General features: G+C 46.8%; 2 protein-coding genes across 4 annotated transcripts in view; both read left to right on the top strand.

The window, feature by feature from the left end:
* The window catches only part of IFT52 (intraflagellar transport 52), a 56,728-nt gene extending 47,207 nt beyond the window's left edge, over positions 1-9,521 (top strand). For all 3 annotated transcript variants that reach the window (XM_003825906.6, XM_024926934.4, XM_055104989.2), the window contains 2 exons: positions 4,866-5,011; positions 9,230-9,521. In XM_003825906.6, the coding sequence (XP_003825954.1) occupies positions 4,866-5,011; positions 9,230-9,277 (194 nt within the window). In that variant the 3' untranslated portion in view covers positions 9,278-9,521. The remainder of the gene's footprint in view (positions 1-4,865; positions 5,012-9,229) is intronic.
* A 2,871-nt stretch (positions 9,522-12,392) lies between these two features.
* LOC100971406 (large ribosomal subunit protein uL15-like) lies at positions 12,393-15,911 on the top strand. Its single transcript, XM_055104990.2, has one exon. The coding sequence runs from the start codon at positions 14,771-14,773 to the stop codon at positions 15,212-15,214; it is 444 nt and encodes a 147-aa protein (XP_054960965.1). The 5' UTR covers positions 12,393-14,770; the 3' UTR covers positions 15,215-15,911.
* The last annotated feature ends 3,585 nt before the right edge of the window (positions 15,912-19,496 follow it).

Genomic DNA, 19,496 nt, shown 5'->3' on the forward strand with positions numbered 1-19,496 from the left:
TATGAGAGACAGCTTAGAGTTTGTTTAGGGAAAACAAAATATGAATAGGAGTATAAACTTACCATTCTTATTTATGTCATGTAAATAATGTTGGTTGTTCTTCTCGAGGCTATTTAGTTCAGTGAATTAGAACATAGTGCCAAGCAGAAAGCCAAAGGTCTCAGCTTTGATCCCTGTGAGTCCTTAGTTCTGACCTATTGAGAGACCATAGAATTAATCTTGACCCTGGCTGCCACTTAGCAAATCTCAGTCAGTGGTCATAGGAGCAGCTAAATAAGGAAATTGAGTAAGGCCCAAAGAATGATAGAAACTTCAAATTGGACAGGATCTGAGAGAGAGCCAAGGGTGCCCACCTTGACATGTGGATGAAGAAATGAGGCCCCAGGCCACACAGCTCCACGGTGAGTGGTCCTCCTGACTTTTGGTCTGGGGCTGCTCCTGACATGAATTGCCTCCAACACAGCAAATGGGTCTGCACATATATGCTCAGAGGCATAAAATTAACCATCCACTTTGAGGCAGTGACCCCACTCCTGGGAGTCTAATCTAAGGAGATTATTTTTTTTTTTTTTGAGACAAAGTTTCACTCTTGTCGCCCAGCCTTGGGTGCAATAGTGCTATCTCAGCTCAAGGTAACCTCCGCCTCCTGAGTTCAAGCGATTCTCCTGCCTCAGCCTCCCAAGTAGCTGGGATTACAGGTGCCCACCGCCACGCGTGGCTAATTTTTGTGTTTTTAGTAGAGATGGGGTTTTACCATGTTGGCCAAGCTGGTCTAAAACTCCAGACCTCAGGTGATCCACCCGCCTCAGCCTCCCAAAGTGCTGGGATTACAGGCATGAGCCACCACGTCCGGCCAACTTCTACACTATTTATTTTAAAAATACAATAAACTCGGGAGGCTGAGGTAGGAGGATCGCTTGAACTTAGGAATTTAAGACCAGTCTGGGCAAGACCCTGTCTCTAAAAATATATTTAAAAAAAATAACAATTTTTAAAAATAGAAAAAAACTATAAATTTGGGAATAGCTTTAATGTCCACTAGCAGAGTAATGGTCTTAAAATGCGTCACATTCATTTGGTAGGAGAATATGTATTCATTATAAAAGAGGTTCACAAAGGCTAGGGAATGACACATATGACACAGACAGAATTTAAGAGAGAATCCTGAATGAAGAAAGCAAGATATAAAACTGCATGTACAAGAGGATACCAGCTATGTCAGTAACATCTGTATGTGCCCAAAGCCCAGAAAGAAGTATGCAAAATGGAAACAGTTCAGTGTAAACGAAGACCTTTACTGCATCTCTCTTCTGTGGCAGGCATTGCTGTGGGTCCTGGGCAGTCAAAAATGAGCAGGACATAGTGATGAGTCCAGGAGGAATCACAGAACGGTGAAGAAGCAGCTTTGACTTGGCATTTCTGTTTCTAGCAACTGTCCTATGGAAATCCTTGTAGAAATGCAAAACAAAAAAGATATAGATATTAATTATAGCATTCAAAAAATTGGAAACAGTCTAATGGTCCATCCATCATTAGTGGGATTGGTTAAAAAGAGTATGAAATACGCCTGGGTCACATAGACCCCATCTCTACAAAAAAAAAAAAATTGCCTGGGCACGGTGGATCATGCCTATAATCTGAACACTTCAAAAAGCCAAGGCAGGAGGATCAGTTGAGGCTGGGATTTCAAGACCAGCTTGGACAACATAATGAGACCTTGTCTCAAAAAACAAAAAGGCTGGGTGCAGTGGCTCACGCCTGTAATCCCGGCACATTGGGAGGCCAAGGTGGGCAGATCACCTGAGGTTGGGAGTTCAAGACCAGCCTGACCAACATGGAGAAACCCCTTCTGTACTAAAAATACAAAATTAGCTGGGTGTGGTGGCGCATGCCTGTAATCCCAGCTACTGGGGAGGCTGAGGCAGGAGAATCGCTTGAACCCAGGAGTTGGAAGTTGCGGTGAGCCGAGATAGTGTCATTGCACTCCAGCCTGGGCAACAAGAGCGAAACTCCATCTAAAAAAAAAATTTTTTTTAAGTAGCCAGGTGTGGTGATGCATTTCTATATTCCTAGCTACTTGGAAGGCTGAGGTGGGAGGATCACTTGGGCCCAAGAGTTGGAGGCTGCAGTGAGCTATGATACACCTTGCACTCCAGCCTGGGTGACAAAGGACCCTGTTTCTGAAAAATAAATAAATAGAAACAAAATAGAATATTACATACCTGTTAAAAGAAAAATGTAGCCTGGGTGCGATGGCTCACACCTATAATCCCAGCACTTTAGGAGGCTGAGGCAAGAGGATCACTTGAGACCAGCCTGGGCAACACTGTGAGACCTCTTCTCTATAGAAGAATAAACAAAATTAGCCGGGCATGGTGGCTCACTCCTGTAGTACCAGCTACTCAGGAGGCCCAGGTGGGAGGATTGCTTGAGCCTAGGAAGTCAAAGCTGCGGTGAGCTAAGATTGTGCCACTGCCCTCCAACCTGGTTGACAGAGCAAGACCCTGTCTCAGAAAAGAAAAGGCCAGGCGCAGTGGCTCATGCCTGTAATCCCAGCACTTTGGGAGGCCGAGGCGGGTGGATCACAAGGTGAGGAGTTTGAGACCAGCCTGGCCAAGATGGTAAAACCCTGTCTCTACTAAAAATAAAAATAAAAAAATTAGCCAGGCGTGGTGGCAGGTGCCTGTAATCCCAGCTGCTTGGGAGGCTGAGGCAGGAGAATTGCTTGAATTCGGGAGGTGGAGGTTGCAGTAAGCCAAAATCACACCACTGTGCTCCAGTCTGGGTGACAGAGTGGGACTCCGTCTGAAAAAACAAAAAAAATTTAAAAAATGCAGGGCATAAACTTTGATTGGGAATGTCCATAATACATCATTAAATGATGAAGTCAACTTAGAAAACTATTCTAGTTTGATCCCATTTTTGTGAAAACTTACATTTACACACAGAAGCATACATAGCAATAATTATTCTAGGTAGTTGGTGGCAGTAGAACTAGGATGAAACATTGATACAGCTGTGGGTTTGAATGTCTTAGTAAAAAACATACATTTCTATCAAAACTTAAAATGCAAATCAGAGGGAGAATAAATTAATTACAGCCGGGCTCAGTGGCTCATGCCTATAAGCCCAGCACTTTGGGAAGCCAAAGCAGGTGGATTGCTGGAGCTCACGAGTTCGAGACCAGCTTGGGCGACATGGTGAAACCCCGTCTGAAATACAAAAAATCAGCCAGGCGTGGTGGTACACACCTGTAGTCCAAGCTACTTGGGAGGCTGAGGTGGGAGGATGGTTTGAGCCCAGGAGGCGGAAGTTGCAGTGAGCTGAAATCATGCCACTGCACTCCAGCCTGGGTGATAGAGCCAAACCTTGTCTCAAAAAAAAAAAAAAAAAAAAAGGAAGAAAGAAATTACAGTATAATGTGAGAAGGGCAGTAATGGCTGTCTATCCTACACGTAGGGCTCCAGAGGATGGCTTCACAGAGCTATGTTGTTGGTGGAATTATGGGTGATTTTTTTCTTTAATTTTCTTTCTATAATATTGTTTGTTTTTTGGGGTTTGGTTTTGTTTTGTTTTGTTTTGTTTTGAGACCTAGTTTTGCTCTTGTTGCCCAGGCTGGAGTGCAGTGGCACGATCTTGGCTCACCACAGCCTCAGCTCACTGCAACCTCTGCCTCCCAGGTTCAAGCGATTCTCCTGCCTCAGCCTTCCTGAGTAGCTGGGATTATAGGCATGTACCACCACGCCCGGCTAATTTTGTATTTTTAGTAGAGATAGGGTTTCTCCATGTTGGTCAGGCTGGTCTCGAACTCCCGGCCTCAGATGATCCACCTGCCTCAGCCTCCCAAAGTGCTGGGATTACAGATGTGAGCCACCACGCCCAGCCTTGTTTTGTTTTTGAGACGGAGTCTTGCTCTGTCCCCCAGGCTGGAGTGCAATGGCGTAATCTCAGCTCACTGCAACCTCCGCCTCCCAGGGTTAAGCAATTCTCCTACCTCAGCCTCCCGAGTAGCTGGGATTACAGGTGTGCACCACCATGCCCAGCTAATTTTTTTGTATTTTTAGTAGAGACAGGGTTTCACCATGCTGGCCAGGCTGGTCTCGAACTCCTGACCTCGTGATCCGCTCACCTTGGCCTCCCAAAGTGCTGGGATTACAGGCGTGAGCCTTCACGCTCGGCTGTTTTGTTTTGTTTTGTTTGAGATGGAGTCTGTTCTGTTGCCCGGGCTGGAGTGCAGTGGCGCAATCTCTGTTCACTGCAACCTCCATCTCCCCAGTTGAGGTGATTCTCCTGCCTCAGCCTCCCAAGTAGCTGGGATTACAGGCCTGCATCACCACATCTGGCTAATTTTTGTATTTTTAGTAGAGATGGGGTTTTGCCATGTTGGCCAGGCTGATCTTGAACACCTGACCTCAAGTGATCTACCTGCTTCAGCCTTCCAAAGTGCTGGGATTACAGGCATGAGCCACCACGCCCAGCCAATACAATATTGTTTTAGTAAATGCTATTTTTAATTACCCATATGCTTCTCTATAGTCATCTTTGTTGCATTCAGGGAATGATAATTTGATTTCCTACTGTTGCACCTGTTCTTTCTAATGTAGGAATACTAGATCTGAGGAATAGGAAAGCCAGTACCAGTCCAGTTTTATTCTGATTAGGAGTGCTTTTATTATAAAAGCAGCACATTAGAGAGCTCTAGGGTTTTTCAGTGTTGAAATCCTGTAGTCACATTACTTTAGGAAGAGGTGAGTGATCTTAGGAAATGTGGAAACATGACAGGGCATACCTGAAACACACTAAGTCTGTACTTTGGGAAGGGCAGAAGTTAAGAATTAATCTAACTACTACTCCAACTGTCTTAGGTACTGAAGAAGACCTGGAATTCTATGTCAGGAAGTGTGGTGATATTCTTGGAGTAACCAGTAAACTACCAAAGGACCAACAGGATGCCAAACATATCCTTGAGCACGTCTTCTTCCAAGTGGTGGAGTTCAAGAAATTGAACCAGGTACAGAGCCTACAAGGCACAGTGTAGTGGGAGCCCCTCCAGTACTGGTATCTTCCATGGACTGTGCTTGCCATGTTTTATGATGTTGATTCAGCCTGTAAATATTTATTAAGCATCTACTAGGTGAACAAAACAGACAATAAACCCTGTACTTATGGAACCTATATACTAGCTGGAGGATGTAGACAATAAGCAGTAAACATAAGTGAGTCACATAGGATGCTAGAAAATGGTAAGTGCTTTGGTATAAAATAAGTGGAGGCTGGGCACAGTGGCTCACGCCTGTAATCCCAACACTTTGGGAGGCTGAGGTAGGCAGATCACCCGAGGTCAGGAGTTCGAGACCAGCCTGACCAACATGGTGAAACCCCCTCTCCACTAAAAATACAAAAATTAGCCGGGCATCATGGTGCGTGCCTGTAATCCCAGCCACTCAGGAGGCTGAGGCAGATGAATCACTTGAACCCAGAAGGCGGAGGTTGTGGTGAGCTGAGATCGTGCCGTTGCACTCCAGCCTGGGCAACAGTGAGACTCTGAATCAAGAAAAAACAAAAAAAAAAAACAAACAAAAAAAAAGCTGGGTGTGGTGGCTCACACCTGTAATCCCAGCACTTTGGGAGGCCGAGGCAGGTGGTTCAGCTGAGGTCAGGAGTTTGAGACCAGCCTGGCCAACATGGTGAAACTCCATCTCTACTAAAAATATAAAAATTAACCAGGCGTGGTGGTGCACGCCTGTAATCCCAGCTACTAGGGAGGCCGAGGCAGGGGAATCTCTTGAACCCAGGAGGCGGAGGTTGCAGTGAGCCAAGATGGCACCACTGCACTCCAGCCTGGGTAAGAGAGTGAGACTGTCTCAAAAAAAAAAAAATATAGAGCTGGGTAAGAGGAATCAAGTGTGCTGAGTGTGGCCATGATGACTGGTGAGTATTAAATAGGGAGATCAGGGTGGGTTTCATTGCAAAGTTGTATTGGAGCAAAGATTTGAAGGTGTTGAGAGACTTAGCCATGCAGATATCTGGGGGAGGAGTGTCCCAGGCAGAGGGGAGACGTGTGCAAAGTTCCTAAGGCTGGGCTGTGCCTGGTATGCTTGACGAACAGCAGTGATGCCAGTGTGACAAGAGAACAGAGGAAAGGACAGAGCAGTAGAACATGAGGTGATCACCTTATGTAAGAAATCATCTTTCTCAGGCCGGGCACCGTGGCCCACACCTGTAATCCCAGCAATTGGGAGCCCAAGGCGGGCAGATCACAAAGTCAAGAGATTGAGACCATCCTGGCCAACATGGTGAAACCCCATCTCTACTAAAAATACAAAAATTAGCTGAGCGTGGTGGTGCATGCCTGTAGTCCCAGCTCCCATACTCGGGAGGCTGAGACAGGAGAATTGCTTGAACCTGGGAGGCGGAGGTTACAGTAAGCCAAGACCACACCACTGCAGTCCATCCAGCCTGGCGACAGAGCAAGACTCTGTCTCAAAAAAAAAAAAAAAAAAAGAAATCATCTTTCTCTGACTGAGGACCAAGAACTTTAAAATTATCCCTGGCCTTCTTTTTTCCATTCCTTGACAGGATTTCAAAAATTGAATGCCCAACCAGCTTTGGTAAATAGGCATTCATACACTACTGATGGAGAATAAGTTGGTTCCACTTGTCTGGAGATATTTTTATAATACTGTTGAAAAGCCCTAAAATGTATATACCATTGACCCATTCTAATCTTCAGAATTTGTTTTAATAATATAATTCGGAATATGTACAGATTTATCAACCAGGATTCTCAGTGCCACATTATTTTATAGAAGAAAAATCTTCATCAATAGGGAACTGGTTAAGTATCCTAGGGTACATCCATAAGATAAAAAATGTTTTTAAAAATGTTTGGCCGGGAATGGTGGCTCACGCCTGTAATCCCAGCACTTTGGGAGGCTGAGGCGGGTGGATCACGAGGTCAGGAGTTCAAGACTAGCCTGACCAACATGGTGAACCCTCCTCTCTACTAAAAATACAAAAATTAGCCAGGTGTGGTGGCGTGCACCTGTTGTCCCTGCTACTCAGGAGGCTGAGGCAGGAGAATTGCTTGAACCCGGGAGACAGAGGTTGGCAGTGAGCCGAGAACGTGCCATTGCACTCCAGCCTGGGAGACAGAGTGAGACTCTATCTCAAAAAAATAAATAAAAAATAAAAATAAAATGTTTAAGGACTTGGGCCAGGCGCTGTGGCTCACATCTGTAATCCCAACACTTTGGGAGGCTGAGGTGGGCGGATCACTTGAGGTCAGGAATTCGAGACCAGCCTGCCCAACATGGTGGTGCATGCCTGCTTGAACCTGGGAGGCGGAGGTTGCAGTGAGCCAAGATTGCACCACTGTACTCCAACCTGGGCAACAGAGTAAGACTCAAAAAAAAAAGTTTAAGGACTTGGGAATACATTCGTGATACAGTAAATATGTGGTGGGGAGAGACTAAAGAACAGTATATAGAGAGATTCTACTTTCTTTACAGAATACAATACACACATAGAATTATTTTGCATAATAAAAAAATAACGTAAAGATATTTATCCCTGGGGCCCAGTGCGGTGGCTCACGCCTGTAATTAATCCCAGCACTTTGGGAGGCCAAGGCAGGTGGATCACGAGGTCAGGAGATCGAGACCATACTGGCTAACACAGTGAAACCCCGTCTCTACTAAAAATACAAAAAATTAGCCGGGCGTGTTGGCGGGTGCCCATAGTCCCAGCTACTCAGGAGGCTGAGGCAGGAGAATGGTGTGAACCCGGGAGGCAGAGCTTGCAGTGAGCTGAGATCATGCCACTGCACTCCAGCCTGGGTGACAGAGTAAGACTCTGTTCCCCCCCCCAGAAAAGATATTTATCCTTGGGCTGGGCACAGTGGCTCACGCTTGCAATCCCAGCACTTTGGGGGGCCAAGGTAGGTGAATCATTTAAGCCCAGGAGTTCTAGTCCAGCCTGGGCAACAGAAACTCCACATCCATAAAAAAATACAAAAATTAGCCAGGTATGGTGGTGTGCACCTGTAGTCCCAGCTACTTGGGAGGCTGAGGTGGGAGGATCATCTGAGCCTGGGGAGGTTGAGGTTGCAGTGAGCGGTGATCGTGCCACTGCACTCCATCCAGGGTGATAGAGTGAGACCCTGTCTTAAAAAAAAAAAAAAAGATAGTGTTTAATTTTTATTTTCCTTCTTTATTAAAATTTCTATAGTGGGCCAGGCGCGGTGGCTCACACCTGTAATCCCAGCACTTTGGGAGGCCGAGGCAGGAGGATCATGAGGTCAGGAGATCAAGACCATCCTGGCTAACATGTGAAACCCCGTCTCCACTACAGATACAAAAAAAAATTAGCCGCACGCGGTGGCGGGCACCTGTAGTCCCAGCTACTCGGGAGGCTGGGGCAGCAGAATGGCATGAACCTGGGAGGCAGAGCTTGCAGTGAGCCGAGATCACGCCACTGCACTCCAGCCTGGGTGACAGAGCGAGACTCGTCTCAAAAAAAAAAAAAAAATCTATAGTGACTGTGTCACTTTTGCAGCAAAAAAAGAGTGTTTTGTTGTTTAAGCAGGCAAAATTCAAGCTTAGGATTTCAGATGCTGAGTGGAAAGACCAATTAGGTTCTGAGCCTCTCCTGGAAGGAAGCTGGCTGTGCCGGATGCTCATTTGGCAGTGTTTTACTCTCCACGTCTAGCATGGTGCTGGAGGCTGGGGCCATAGCAGTGAACAAGATGATTGCGGTCCTTGCTGTGCCTCTCAGAGCTCTGTGTAGTGGGAGATGGAAGTGTATGGGCAGTTACCGTGGTCTAAGTGCCATCCATGAAGGGAACCCAGAGATGAGGGTTTTGATGTGGCTGCTCAGCAGTGAATGATGGGATGGGAGGTCAGGTAGGTTCCCAGCAGTACTCACTCTGGTGGCATGCTAGGACAGACACCCAAGGCCAATATAAGAAGTCTGGTGTGGTCTTTGCACCAGTGCTTTCAACTCTGTTACTCATCATGGTGGGTGGTGGGCAGTGGTCACAAGCCCTGCCATGGTAGGGCAAAAGGATCAAAATTTGATCCTTGGGTTGGATTCAGCCCTAAAGCCAGATATTATGTATATGTCCTAATTAATAAAGATTCAGAATCTCTAAATTCCAAAGCACTGAAGAGTTTACATTTCAGGCTTTATACTGAAATACTAAAATTCTGTGTCTTATTCTCTCATCCAGGAACATGACATCGATACAAGTGAAACAGCATTCCAGAACAATTTCTGAAGACCATGCCTCTTGAAGCTTTTTCTGCCTCCTGATTCTCTCTTTGTAAACTATTTTCAAATTGTTTTTCAACTCCTTATCAAAATTGTTTATACAGTCTTTCCTCCACGAGCTCTGGAAGGTATATGCATCTTCTGTAATACTCAGATAGGTATAAGATTTTTCACAAAATCCTTATGTAAGATACATTCCATTTTTAAAAATTAAATGTATGGTTGCATCTGTCTTTTTATACCCTATGAAACAGTCTTGAATTTTTTTTCTCAACCCCAGTTCTGGATTCGAGTCTTTTATCAAAGACATAATTAACTCTCAAGCTTGTTGTAAATACTGTACAGCTTTCTGGACCGGTTGAAAGGATACAACAGTGGCTGGACACGGTGGCTCACTCATGTAATCCCAGCACTTTGGGAGGCCGAGGCGGGCGGATCATTTGAGGTCAGGAGTTCAAGACCAGCCTGGCCAACATGGTGAAACCTGTCTCTACTAAAAATACAAAAATTAGCCAGGTGTGGTGGCATGTGCCTGTAATCCCAGCTACTTGGGAGGCTGAGACAGGAGAATCACTTGAATCTGGGAGGCAGAGGTTGCAGTGAGCCGAGATCACGCCACTACACTCCAGCCTGGGTGACAGTGAGACTCTGTCTCAAAAAAAAGGGGGGGGATGGGAGGCTAGGTGCAGTGGCTCATGCCTGTAATCCCAGCACTTTGGGAGGCCGAGTTGGGTGGATCACGAGGGCAGGAGATCGAGACCATCCTGGCTAACATGGTGAAACCCCATCTCTACTAAAAGTACAAAAAATTAGCTGGGCATGGTGGCACACACCTGTAGTCCCAGCTACTTGGGAGGGTGAGGCAGGAGAATCACTTGAACCTGGGAGGCGGAGGTTGCAGTAAACTGAGATCACACCACCACATACCAGTCTGGGTGTCAGAGCAAGACTCTTGTCTCAAAAAAAAAAAAAAAAAAGGATACAGAACTTAACCCATAGTCTGTTTACCCCACTGTACCTAAAGAAAAAGATAAAAGAGTAGATAGATACCTTCCTTATATAGATCTCATCCCTTCATCTCCCAGTTGCCCATAGGACACAACCATGTAGAGCAAGCTTGTCCAACCCGCAGCTGCAGCTCAGGACGGCTTTGAATGTGGCCTAAAACAAATTTGTAAACTTTTTTTTTTTTTTTTTGAGACGGAGTCTCGCTCTGTCACCCACGCTGGAGTGCAGTGGCGCAATCTCGGCTCACTGCAAGCTCTGCCTCCTGGGTTCACACCATTCTCCTGCCTCAGCCTCTCCGAGTAGCTGGGACTACAGGCGCCCGCCACCACGCCCGGCTAATTTTTAGTATTTTTAGTAGAGATGGGGTTTCACCGTGGTCTCGATCTCCTGACCTCATGATCCGCCCGCCTCAGCCTCCCAAAGTGCTGGAATTACAAGCGTGAGCCACCGTGCCCGGCCTACAAATTTGTAAACTCTTAAAACATTATGAGGCCAGGTGCAGTGGCTCATGCTTGTAATCCCAACACTTTGGGAGGCCAAGGTGGGTGGATCACCTGAGGCCAGGAGATAGAGACCAACCTGGCCAACAGGATGAAACCCTGTCCCTACAAAAAATACAAAAATTAGCCAGGTGTAGAGGCCTGGTACGGTGGCTCACGCCTGTAATCCCAGTTCTTTGGGAGGCCGAGGTGGATGGATCACTTGAAGTCAGGAGTTCAAGACAAGCCTGGCCAACATGGCGAAAACCTGTCTCTACTAAAAATACAAAAATTACCCGGGTGTGGTGGTGCAGGCCTATAATCCCAGCTTCTCAGGAGGCTGGGGCAGGACAGTCGCTTGAACCCCAAAGGGAGAGGTTGCGGTGAGCTGAGGTTGTACCACTGCACTCCAGCCTGGGCAACAGAGCAAGACTGTCTCAAAAAAAAAAAAAAAAAAATTAGCCAGACATGGTCAGGCATAGTGGCTCATACCTGTAGTCCCAGCTACTTGGGAGGCTGAGGTGGGGAAAATCATTGAACCTGGGAGGCAGAAGTTGCAGTGAGCCAAGATCACATAACTGCACTCCAGCCTGGGTGACAGAGCAAGACTGTCAAAAAAAAAAAAATTAAGAGATAGATGTGTTTATTTTTTTTTTTAAGAAGGAGTCTCGCCCTTTCGCCCAGGCTGGAGTGCAGTGGCGCTATCTTGGCTCACTGCAAACTCCGCCTCCCAGGTTCATGCCATTCTCCTGCCTCAGCCTCCCAAGTAGCTGGGACTACAGGCACCCATCACCATGCCTGGCTAATTTTTTGTATTTTTAATAGAGACGAGGTTTCACCGTGCTAGGCAGGATGGTCTCGATCTCCTGACCTCATGATCCACCCGCCTCGGCCTCCCAAAGTGCTGGGATTACAGGTGTGAGCCACCGCACCCGGCCATTATTATTTTTTTAGCTCATCAGCCATTGTTAGTGTATTTTGTGTGACCCAAGACAATTCTTCCAATGTTGCCCAGGGTAGCCAAAAGATTAGATACTCCTGATTTAGAAGCTGAGCCTGGGGAACAAAAGTGAAAGTCCATCTCTACAAAAATGAAAATTAGCCAGGTATAGTGGCACACACCTGTAGTCCCAGGTTTTTGGGAGACTGAGGTGGGAGGATTGCTTGAGCCCAGGAGTTCAAAGCTGCACTAGCTATGATCATACCACTGCACTCCAGAATGGGCCACCCACGCTTCTTCCCTGTCCTCTGGCTTCCTGAAGCACTCAGTTCTATCATCATCTTGGGTTATAATGTAGGGCCAAATTTAATCATCTGTTCCAAGGAGGCTAGAGGGTATTGTCATGGGACAATGGGAGAGACTGCACCTGTCAGAATGGTGCAGTTGGTGTATAGAAATGCACAGCAGTGTACTGACATACACAGATAACCAGCTTTGGGGAACTCTGAAAGCCAGATGGAAGGTTGCAGAGTCACTGAGGATAGGAGAGGAGAGAAAGGAGAGGAGAGGAGAGGAGGGGAGGGGAGGGGAGGTGGGAGGAAAGGGGGGAGGGGGGAGGGGAGGAGAGGGGAGGAGCAATTCCCATTGCTGCACAATGGGAATAGTTTAGCTGGTGGGTTCTATAAAGATGGGAATGGTAGAAGGATGGTCATTTAGAGAAGAGTTTGATACAACCCCAAGAGCAAATAATAAGGATGTGGACTAAGGTGGTATTATAGGAAAGGTGGCATTTTGAAACACTTTGGTCTGGGTGTTGAAAGTTAGATTGGCAAGATTTGGGGCTTGATTTCCTGGGACAGTGGGGGCAGCTATTAAAAGATGGGGAGTCTAGGCCAGGCACGGTGGCTCATGCCTGTAATCCCAGCAATTTGGGAGGCCGAGACAGGCAGATCACCTGAGATCAAGAGTTCTAGACCAGCCTGGCCAACATGGTGAAACCCCGTCTCTACTAAAAATACAAAAATTAGCCTGGCATGGTGGCAGGCGCCTGTAATCCCAGCTACTCGGGAGGCTGAGGCGGGAAAATTGCTTGAACCCGGGAAGTGGACGTAGCAGTGAGTCGAGATCATGCCATTGCACTCCAGCCTGGGTAACGAGGGAAACTATTAAAAAAAAAAGATGGGGAGTCTGAAGGATGAGTGGTTTTGGAGCATAAGAGTCCAGTTGAGACTATGGCAATTAATACAGGTGGAAATAACTAGTAAATGGCTGGAAATCCCTAATTTAGGCTTAGAAAAGATGTCCAGTCTCAAGAGTGGAGTTGTTCATATGGAGTGGTTAATTAAAGTCATGAGAATCATTTGTCAAAGAGTAGTGTTAGAAATTTAAAAGCTTGGGAAGAACAGCTCAAGTCAAATCCTGAGTTTCAAATGATTTCTTCATGGTAAAGCTCTGTTCATAGGCTTCCATTCTCTCCCATACTCAAGCCCTAGTACACGGCTTATTCAGAGTTGCCAGCCAGGGCAGGGCACTGGGGAACGGGGAAGCCACTCCAGGGGCAGAAGAATTTCGGGGCTCTAGCTCAAAGCTGGGAGATAAGCAGCTAGAGGACAGGCCTGGGGAGTGCTGTGGCAGTGTGTTCCAAATACATACCCAAAATGTGTTCAATGATTGTCTCCCAACCCAAATGCTCTTCTCTTATCCTGTGGGCTTGATGCTCCTCCCATTGAGAGGTGGGGTCTCTGTTCCCTCCTCTGAATCTTTGAATCTGGCACCGTGGCAGAAGTGATGCTGGTGACCTCTGAGGCTAGTTCATAAAAGGCTATACAGCTTCTGCCTGGTTATCTTGGAACACAAGCCTCCATGTAAGAAGTCCAAGGCCACGTGGATAGGCCATGTATAGGTGTTCTGGCCAACAGCCAGAGATCTCAGTCTATACCAGCATCTTGGTATAAATCGCTTGCCAAACATGAATGATGATACCTCCAAATGACTCCTGGCCCCAACCATCAAGCACCTCAGCCTTTTGTCATCCCAATTTAGGTCCCAGATGTCATAGAGCAGAGACAAGCCATCCCTGCTGTGTTCTTTGTGAATTCCTGACTCCCAGAATCCATGAATATAATAAAATGGGAGGGAAGGTGTGCCCTCACTGCCATTTTGTTATATTTGTTTTTATTTTTATTTTTGTTTTTTTGTTTTGTTTTGTTTTGTTTTTTGAGACAGGGTCTCATTCTGTCTCCCAGGCTGGAGTGCAGTGACACAATCTCAGCTCACTGCACCCTCCGCCTCCCAGGTTCAAGTGATTCTCCTGCCTCAGCCTCCCCAGTAGCTGGGATTACAGGCACGTGCCAACACGCCTGGCTAATTTTTTGTATTTTTAGTAGAGACAAGGTTTCACCATGTTGACCAGGCTGGTCTCAAACTCCTGACCTCAAGTGATCCACCCACCTCGGCCTCCCAAAGCGCTGTGATTACAGGCGTGAGCCACTGCGCCCAGCCTTGTTTTTGATTTTTTTGAGACAGGGTCTTGCTCTGTTGCCCAGGCTGAAGTGCACTGGTGTGATCATAGCTCACTGTAACCTCAACCTCCTGGGCTCAAGCAATCCTCCTGCTTCAGCTTTCCGAGTAACTGGGACTACAGGTGTATGCTACCATACCCAGCTAATTTTTAAAAATGTATTTTAAAATACATTGAGTGGCTGGGCGCAGTGGCTCATGCCCGTAATCCCAGCACTGTGGGAGGCTGAGGGGGGCAGATCACGAGGTCAGGAAATTGAGACCATCCTGGCTAACACGGTGAAACCCCATCTCTACTAAAAAATACAAAAAAATTAGCCGGGCATGGTGGCAGGCGCCTGTAGTCCCAGCTACTTGGGAGGCTGAGGCAGGAGAATGGCGTGAACCCAGGAGGCGGAGCTTGCAGTGAGCGGAGATCGGGCCACTGCACTCCAGCCTGGGCGACAGAGCGAGACTCGTCTCAAAGAAAAAAAAAAAAAAAAATATATATATATATATATAGAGAGAGAGAGAGAGAGAGAGAGAGTGTGTGTCTTTCGTCTGAGCCGCCAAAATGCCATCCAGACTGAGGAAGACCCAGAAACTTCGGGGCCATGTGAGCCATGGCCATGGCTGCATAGGCAAGCTCCAGAAGCACCCCGGAGGCCACAGTAATGCTGGTGGAATGCATCACCACAGGATCAACTTCAACAAATACTACCCAGATAACTTTGGGAAAGTTGGTATGAGGCATTACCACTTAAAGAGAAACCAGAGTTTCTGCCCAGCTGTCAGCCTTGACAAATTGTGGACTTTGGTCGGTGAGCAGACACAGGTGAATGCTGCTAAAAACAAGCCTGGGGCTGCTCCCCTCATTGATGTGGTGCAATCGGGCTACTACAAAGTTCTGGGAAAGGGAAAGCTCCCAAAGCAGCCTGTCATTGTGAAGGCCAAATTCTTCAGCAGAAGAGCTGAGAAGATTAAGGGTGTCAAGGGGGCCTGTGTCCTGGTGGCTTGAGGCCACATGGAGGGAGGTTCATTAAATGCTAACTACTTAAAAAAAACAAATAGGCCGCGTGCGGTGGCTCACGCCTGTAATCCCAGCACTTTGGGAGGCCGAGGTGGGTGGATCACCTGGTTTGGGAGTTCAAGACCAACCTGACCAACATGGTGAAACCCCGTCTCTACTAAAAATACAAAAAGTTAGCCAGGTGTGGTGGCGCATGCCTGTAATCCCAGCTACTCGGGAGGCTGAGGCAGGAGAATCGCTTGGACCCGGGAGGTGGAGGTTGTGGTGAGCCGAGATCGTGCCATTGCACTCCAGCCTGGGCAACAAGAGTGAAAACTCCGTCTCAAAAAATAAATACAAATTTTAAAAATTATATATATATTTTTTGGGCTGTGGGGAGCTGGGCATAGTGGCTCATGCCTGTAATCCCAGCACTTTGGGAGGCCAAGGCGGGAGGATTGCTTGAGCCCAAAAGTTTGAGACCAGCCTGGGTAACATAGCAAGACCCCATCTCTATTTATTTATTTTTATTTGAGATGAAATTGCAGACATCATAGCACTTTACCCCAAAATAAATAAATATCTATAGAAATAAATATTGCCCAGGCTGGTCTTAAACTCCTAGCCTAAAGCGATCCTCCCACTTTGGCCTCCCAAAATGCTGGGATTACAGGCATGAGTCACTATACCTGGCCTTAAAATGGCAGTTTTAAGCCACTGATTTGGAGTAATTTGTTATACAGCAATAGGTAACTAGAATAAACACCTATAATCTTACAAGGAACTTTTTGGTTCTATCTGAATCTAATCCAACTTCCACTTTCACTTTTCAAAGGGATAACTGAGGCCTAGTTGCGGAAGAGACTGGCAATCTGCCTACTAACCAGGAGTTTCTCCCACCACGCTCTCCTGACCAAGAAGGTGCCTTGGAGGAAGCAAGGCCTGTTCTGCCACAGGGTCAGTAGGCTTTTCGCCTTCATCCATGGATGGTTTGTGGCAAGGATATATTTTTTCTCCCATTTATGTGAAAACTTTGAAACTAATTGTGTGTTCTGTGAATGCTTAGCTCTCTTGAATTGGGGTAATGGTTATTGTTTATAGAGCATAAGCCAAGTTTTATATTCTACAATGCAAACAGGTACCTGTTTCTAAATAAAACTGTTTACATTAAAAAAAAAAAAACACAAAACTTTGAGGGCCGGGCGTGGTTGCTCATGCCTGTAATCCCACCACTTTGGGAGGCCAAGGTGGGCAGATCACTTGAGGCCAGGAGTTCAAGACCAGCCTGGCCAACATGACGAAACCCCGTCTCTACTAAAAATGCAAAAATTATCCAGGTGTGGTGGTGTGCGCCTGTAATCCCAGCTACTCAAGAGGCTGAGGCAGGAGAATCCCTTGAACCCGAGAGACAGAGGTTGCAGTGAGCCAAGATCGCATCACTGTACTCCAGCCTGGGCAACAGAGCAAAACTCCGTCTCAAAAAAAATAAAAAACCCACTTTGAAACAGAAAAGTGTGAAGAATACTACATTAAACACCAGTGTGCCCATCAGACTTTAAAAAATTGTTAATATATTGCCATATATGCTTTCTGTATGTATAATCATTTTTATTTTTATTTTTTTACATGTAGACCTTAAAATCCCAATGTATAGGCCAGGCGCAGTGGCTCACGCCTGTAATCCCAGCACTTTGGGAGGCCAAGGCGGGCAGATCACTTGAGGTCAGGAGTTCAAGACCAGCCTGGCCAACATGGCAAAACCCTGTCTCTACTAAAAATACAAAAATTAGCCGGGTGTGGTGGCGGGCGCCTGTAGTCCCAGCTACTTGGGAGGCTGAGGCAGGAGAATTGTTTGAACCTGGCAGGCGGAGGTTGCAGTGAGCTGAGGTTGTGCCATTGTACTCCAGCTTGGGCGACAGAGCAAGACTCTGTCTCGAAAAAAAAAAAAAATCCCAATGTATGCATAATCTTTTTTTTTTTTTTTTTGAGATGGAGTCTTGCTCTGTCACCCAGGCTGGAGTGCAGTGGCATAACCTTGGCTTGCTGCAACCTCTGCCTCTCGGGTTCAAGCGATTCTCCTCCTGAGTAACTGGGACTACAGCCATGAGCCACTGACCCTGGCCTGTATAATCAATTTTTTTTTTTAGACAGAGTCTTGCTCTATTGCCCAGGCTGGATGGAGTGCAGTGGCACAATCACTGCAACCTTCGCCTCCTGGGTTCAAGTAATTATCCTTGAGCCTCCCGAGTAGCTGGGATTACAGGCATGCACTACCATGCCGGGCTAATTTTTTGTATTTTTAGTAGAGACAGGGTTTTACTATGTTGGCCAGGCTGGTCTCAAACTCCTGACCTCATGATCCGCCTGCCTCAGCCTCCCAAAGTGCTGGGATTATAAGCGTGAGCCACGTCACCCGGCCCTGTATAATCTTTTTTACCAAACATTTGAAATGAAATTGCAGACAGAATAGTATTTTACCCCTAAATACTTCATTGTATAATGCCATTATCATTTCTATTACCTAATGTTTAATACATATTCACTGTCCCCTAATTGCCCCCAGAATATGTTTTATAGATTTTTTTTTCAAGCCAGGATTTAGTCAGGCTTCACACATTGTATTTGACTGTCTCTTTAAATCCAGAACAGTCTCCCTCTTTTTTTTACAAATGATTTTTTTTTTTTTTTTTTCAGACAGGGTCTTGCTGTGTTACCCCGGATGGAATACAGTGGCACAATCATAGCTCACTGCAGCCTCAACTTTCTGGACTCAATTGATCCTCCCACCTCAGCCTCCACAGTAGCTGGGACTACAGGCGTGCACCACCATGTCCAGCAAATTCTTTAATTTTTTGTAAAGACAGGGTCTCACTGTGTTGCCCAGGCTGGTCTGGAACTCCTGGGCTCAAGTGATCCTCCCACCTTGCCCTCCCGAAGTATTTGGTTTACAGGCATGAGCCACTCCTCCTGACCAGACACTGATTTTTTGAAAAGATCAAATTAGGGGTCTTGCAGATCATCTCACATTCTGGATTTATCTCATTGCTTCATCATGGTGTCTATTAATTTGTTCCTTTATCTTATTTCCTGTAAACTGAAGTTAGGTCTGAAGGCTTGACTGTGAATTAAACATTTTTGGCAAGAATATTTCATAGGTGGTGATGTCAGATTAGTTTTTATTAGTAAAATTAAGCTTAACTAGCTAAAGTGGTGAGCAGGGGTGTTTTGTTTTGTTTGGTTTTTTGTTTTTTTGAGACGGAGTCTTGCTCTGTCGCCCAGGCTGGAGTGCAGTGGCACAATCTCGGCTCACTGTAACCTCCGCCTCCCAGGTTCACGCCATTCTCCTGCCTCAGCCTCCCGAGTAGCTGGGACTACAGGCGCCCGCTACCACGCCTGGCTAATTTTTTGTATTTTTAGTAGAGACGGGGTTTCACCGTGTTAGCCAGGATGGCCTCGATCTCCTGACCTCGAGATCCGCCCGCCTCGGCCTCCCAAAGTGCTGGGATTACAGGCGTGAGCCACCACGCCCGGCGCAGGGGTGTTTTTAAATTCAAACAAGTGTTCCAACTTCACTCTTAAAAATAAAAAAGCAACGACAACCAAAAACAAAACCAAAAGAAGAAAACATATATACCAGTCCTAGCAGGTAACAGTGTAAAAATAACTGGAGATCGCGCCACTGCACTCCAGCCTGGGCAACAGAGCGAGACTCCATCTCAAAAACAAAAACAAAAACAAACCCCTCTGATCCCCGAGTTTTCTGGGAGACTGATTTGAGTAATAATACAACTCCGGTCTCCCGCACAGCCCGCTCCGCGCGTGAATTACCCTTTCTCTATTGCAATTGCCCTGTCTTGATAATCGGCTGTGTCCAGGCAGAGGGCAAGGTGAAACCCCTTCGGCAACCTTACAGGGCTGCCCTTCCGCAGCTCACAGTCTAATTGCTGAGAGAAATTAACCTAATAATAGTTGCAAACGGAACACCGGGCATGCAGTGTGAGGGGCTGGTCCAGAGCCTCTGACCCACACTGGGAAGTCATGGACGGTTCAGGGGTCGGGGGCGACACAATGTCCGAGGCCTGCGACGTCCCTCCCTTGCTCCCTCTCATCCCTGCGACTTTCTTTCACCCGTCCTCCACACGAACGAGACCACGCCACCGAGAAGAAGCTTCTGGGGCGCGGGGCTGGTTAGAGCCCCAGAGCCTCCGCAGCCCGGCTCCAGGTGTCCCTGCGCACAGGCGCCCCACGGTGACGTCAGGGACGCGACTCCCGCGATGCCCCGCGGGCCGCC

Source organism: Pan paniscus, chromosome 21, assembly GCF_029289425.2.
Source record: "Pan paniscus chromosome 21, NHGRI_mPanPan1-v2.0_pri, whole genome shotgun sequence".
Taxonomy (NCBI): domain Eukaryota; kingdom Metazoa; phylum Chordata; class Mammalia; order Primates; family Hominidae; genus Pan; species Pan paniscus.

Bases quoted from the DNA above. Each gene is read 5' to 3' on its own strand.
- LOC100971406 (XM_055104990.2), top strand. From the start codon at position 14,771: ATGCCATCCAGACTGAGGAAGACCCAGAAACTTCGGGGCCATGTGAGC.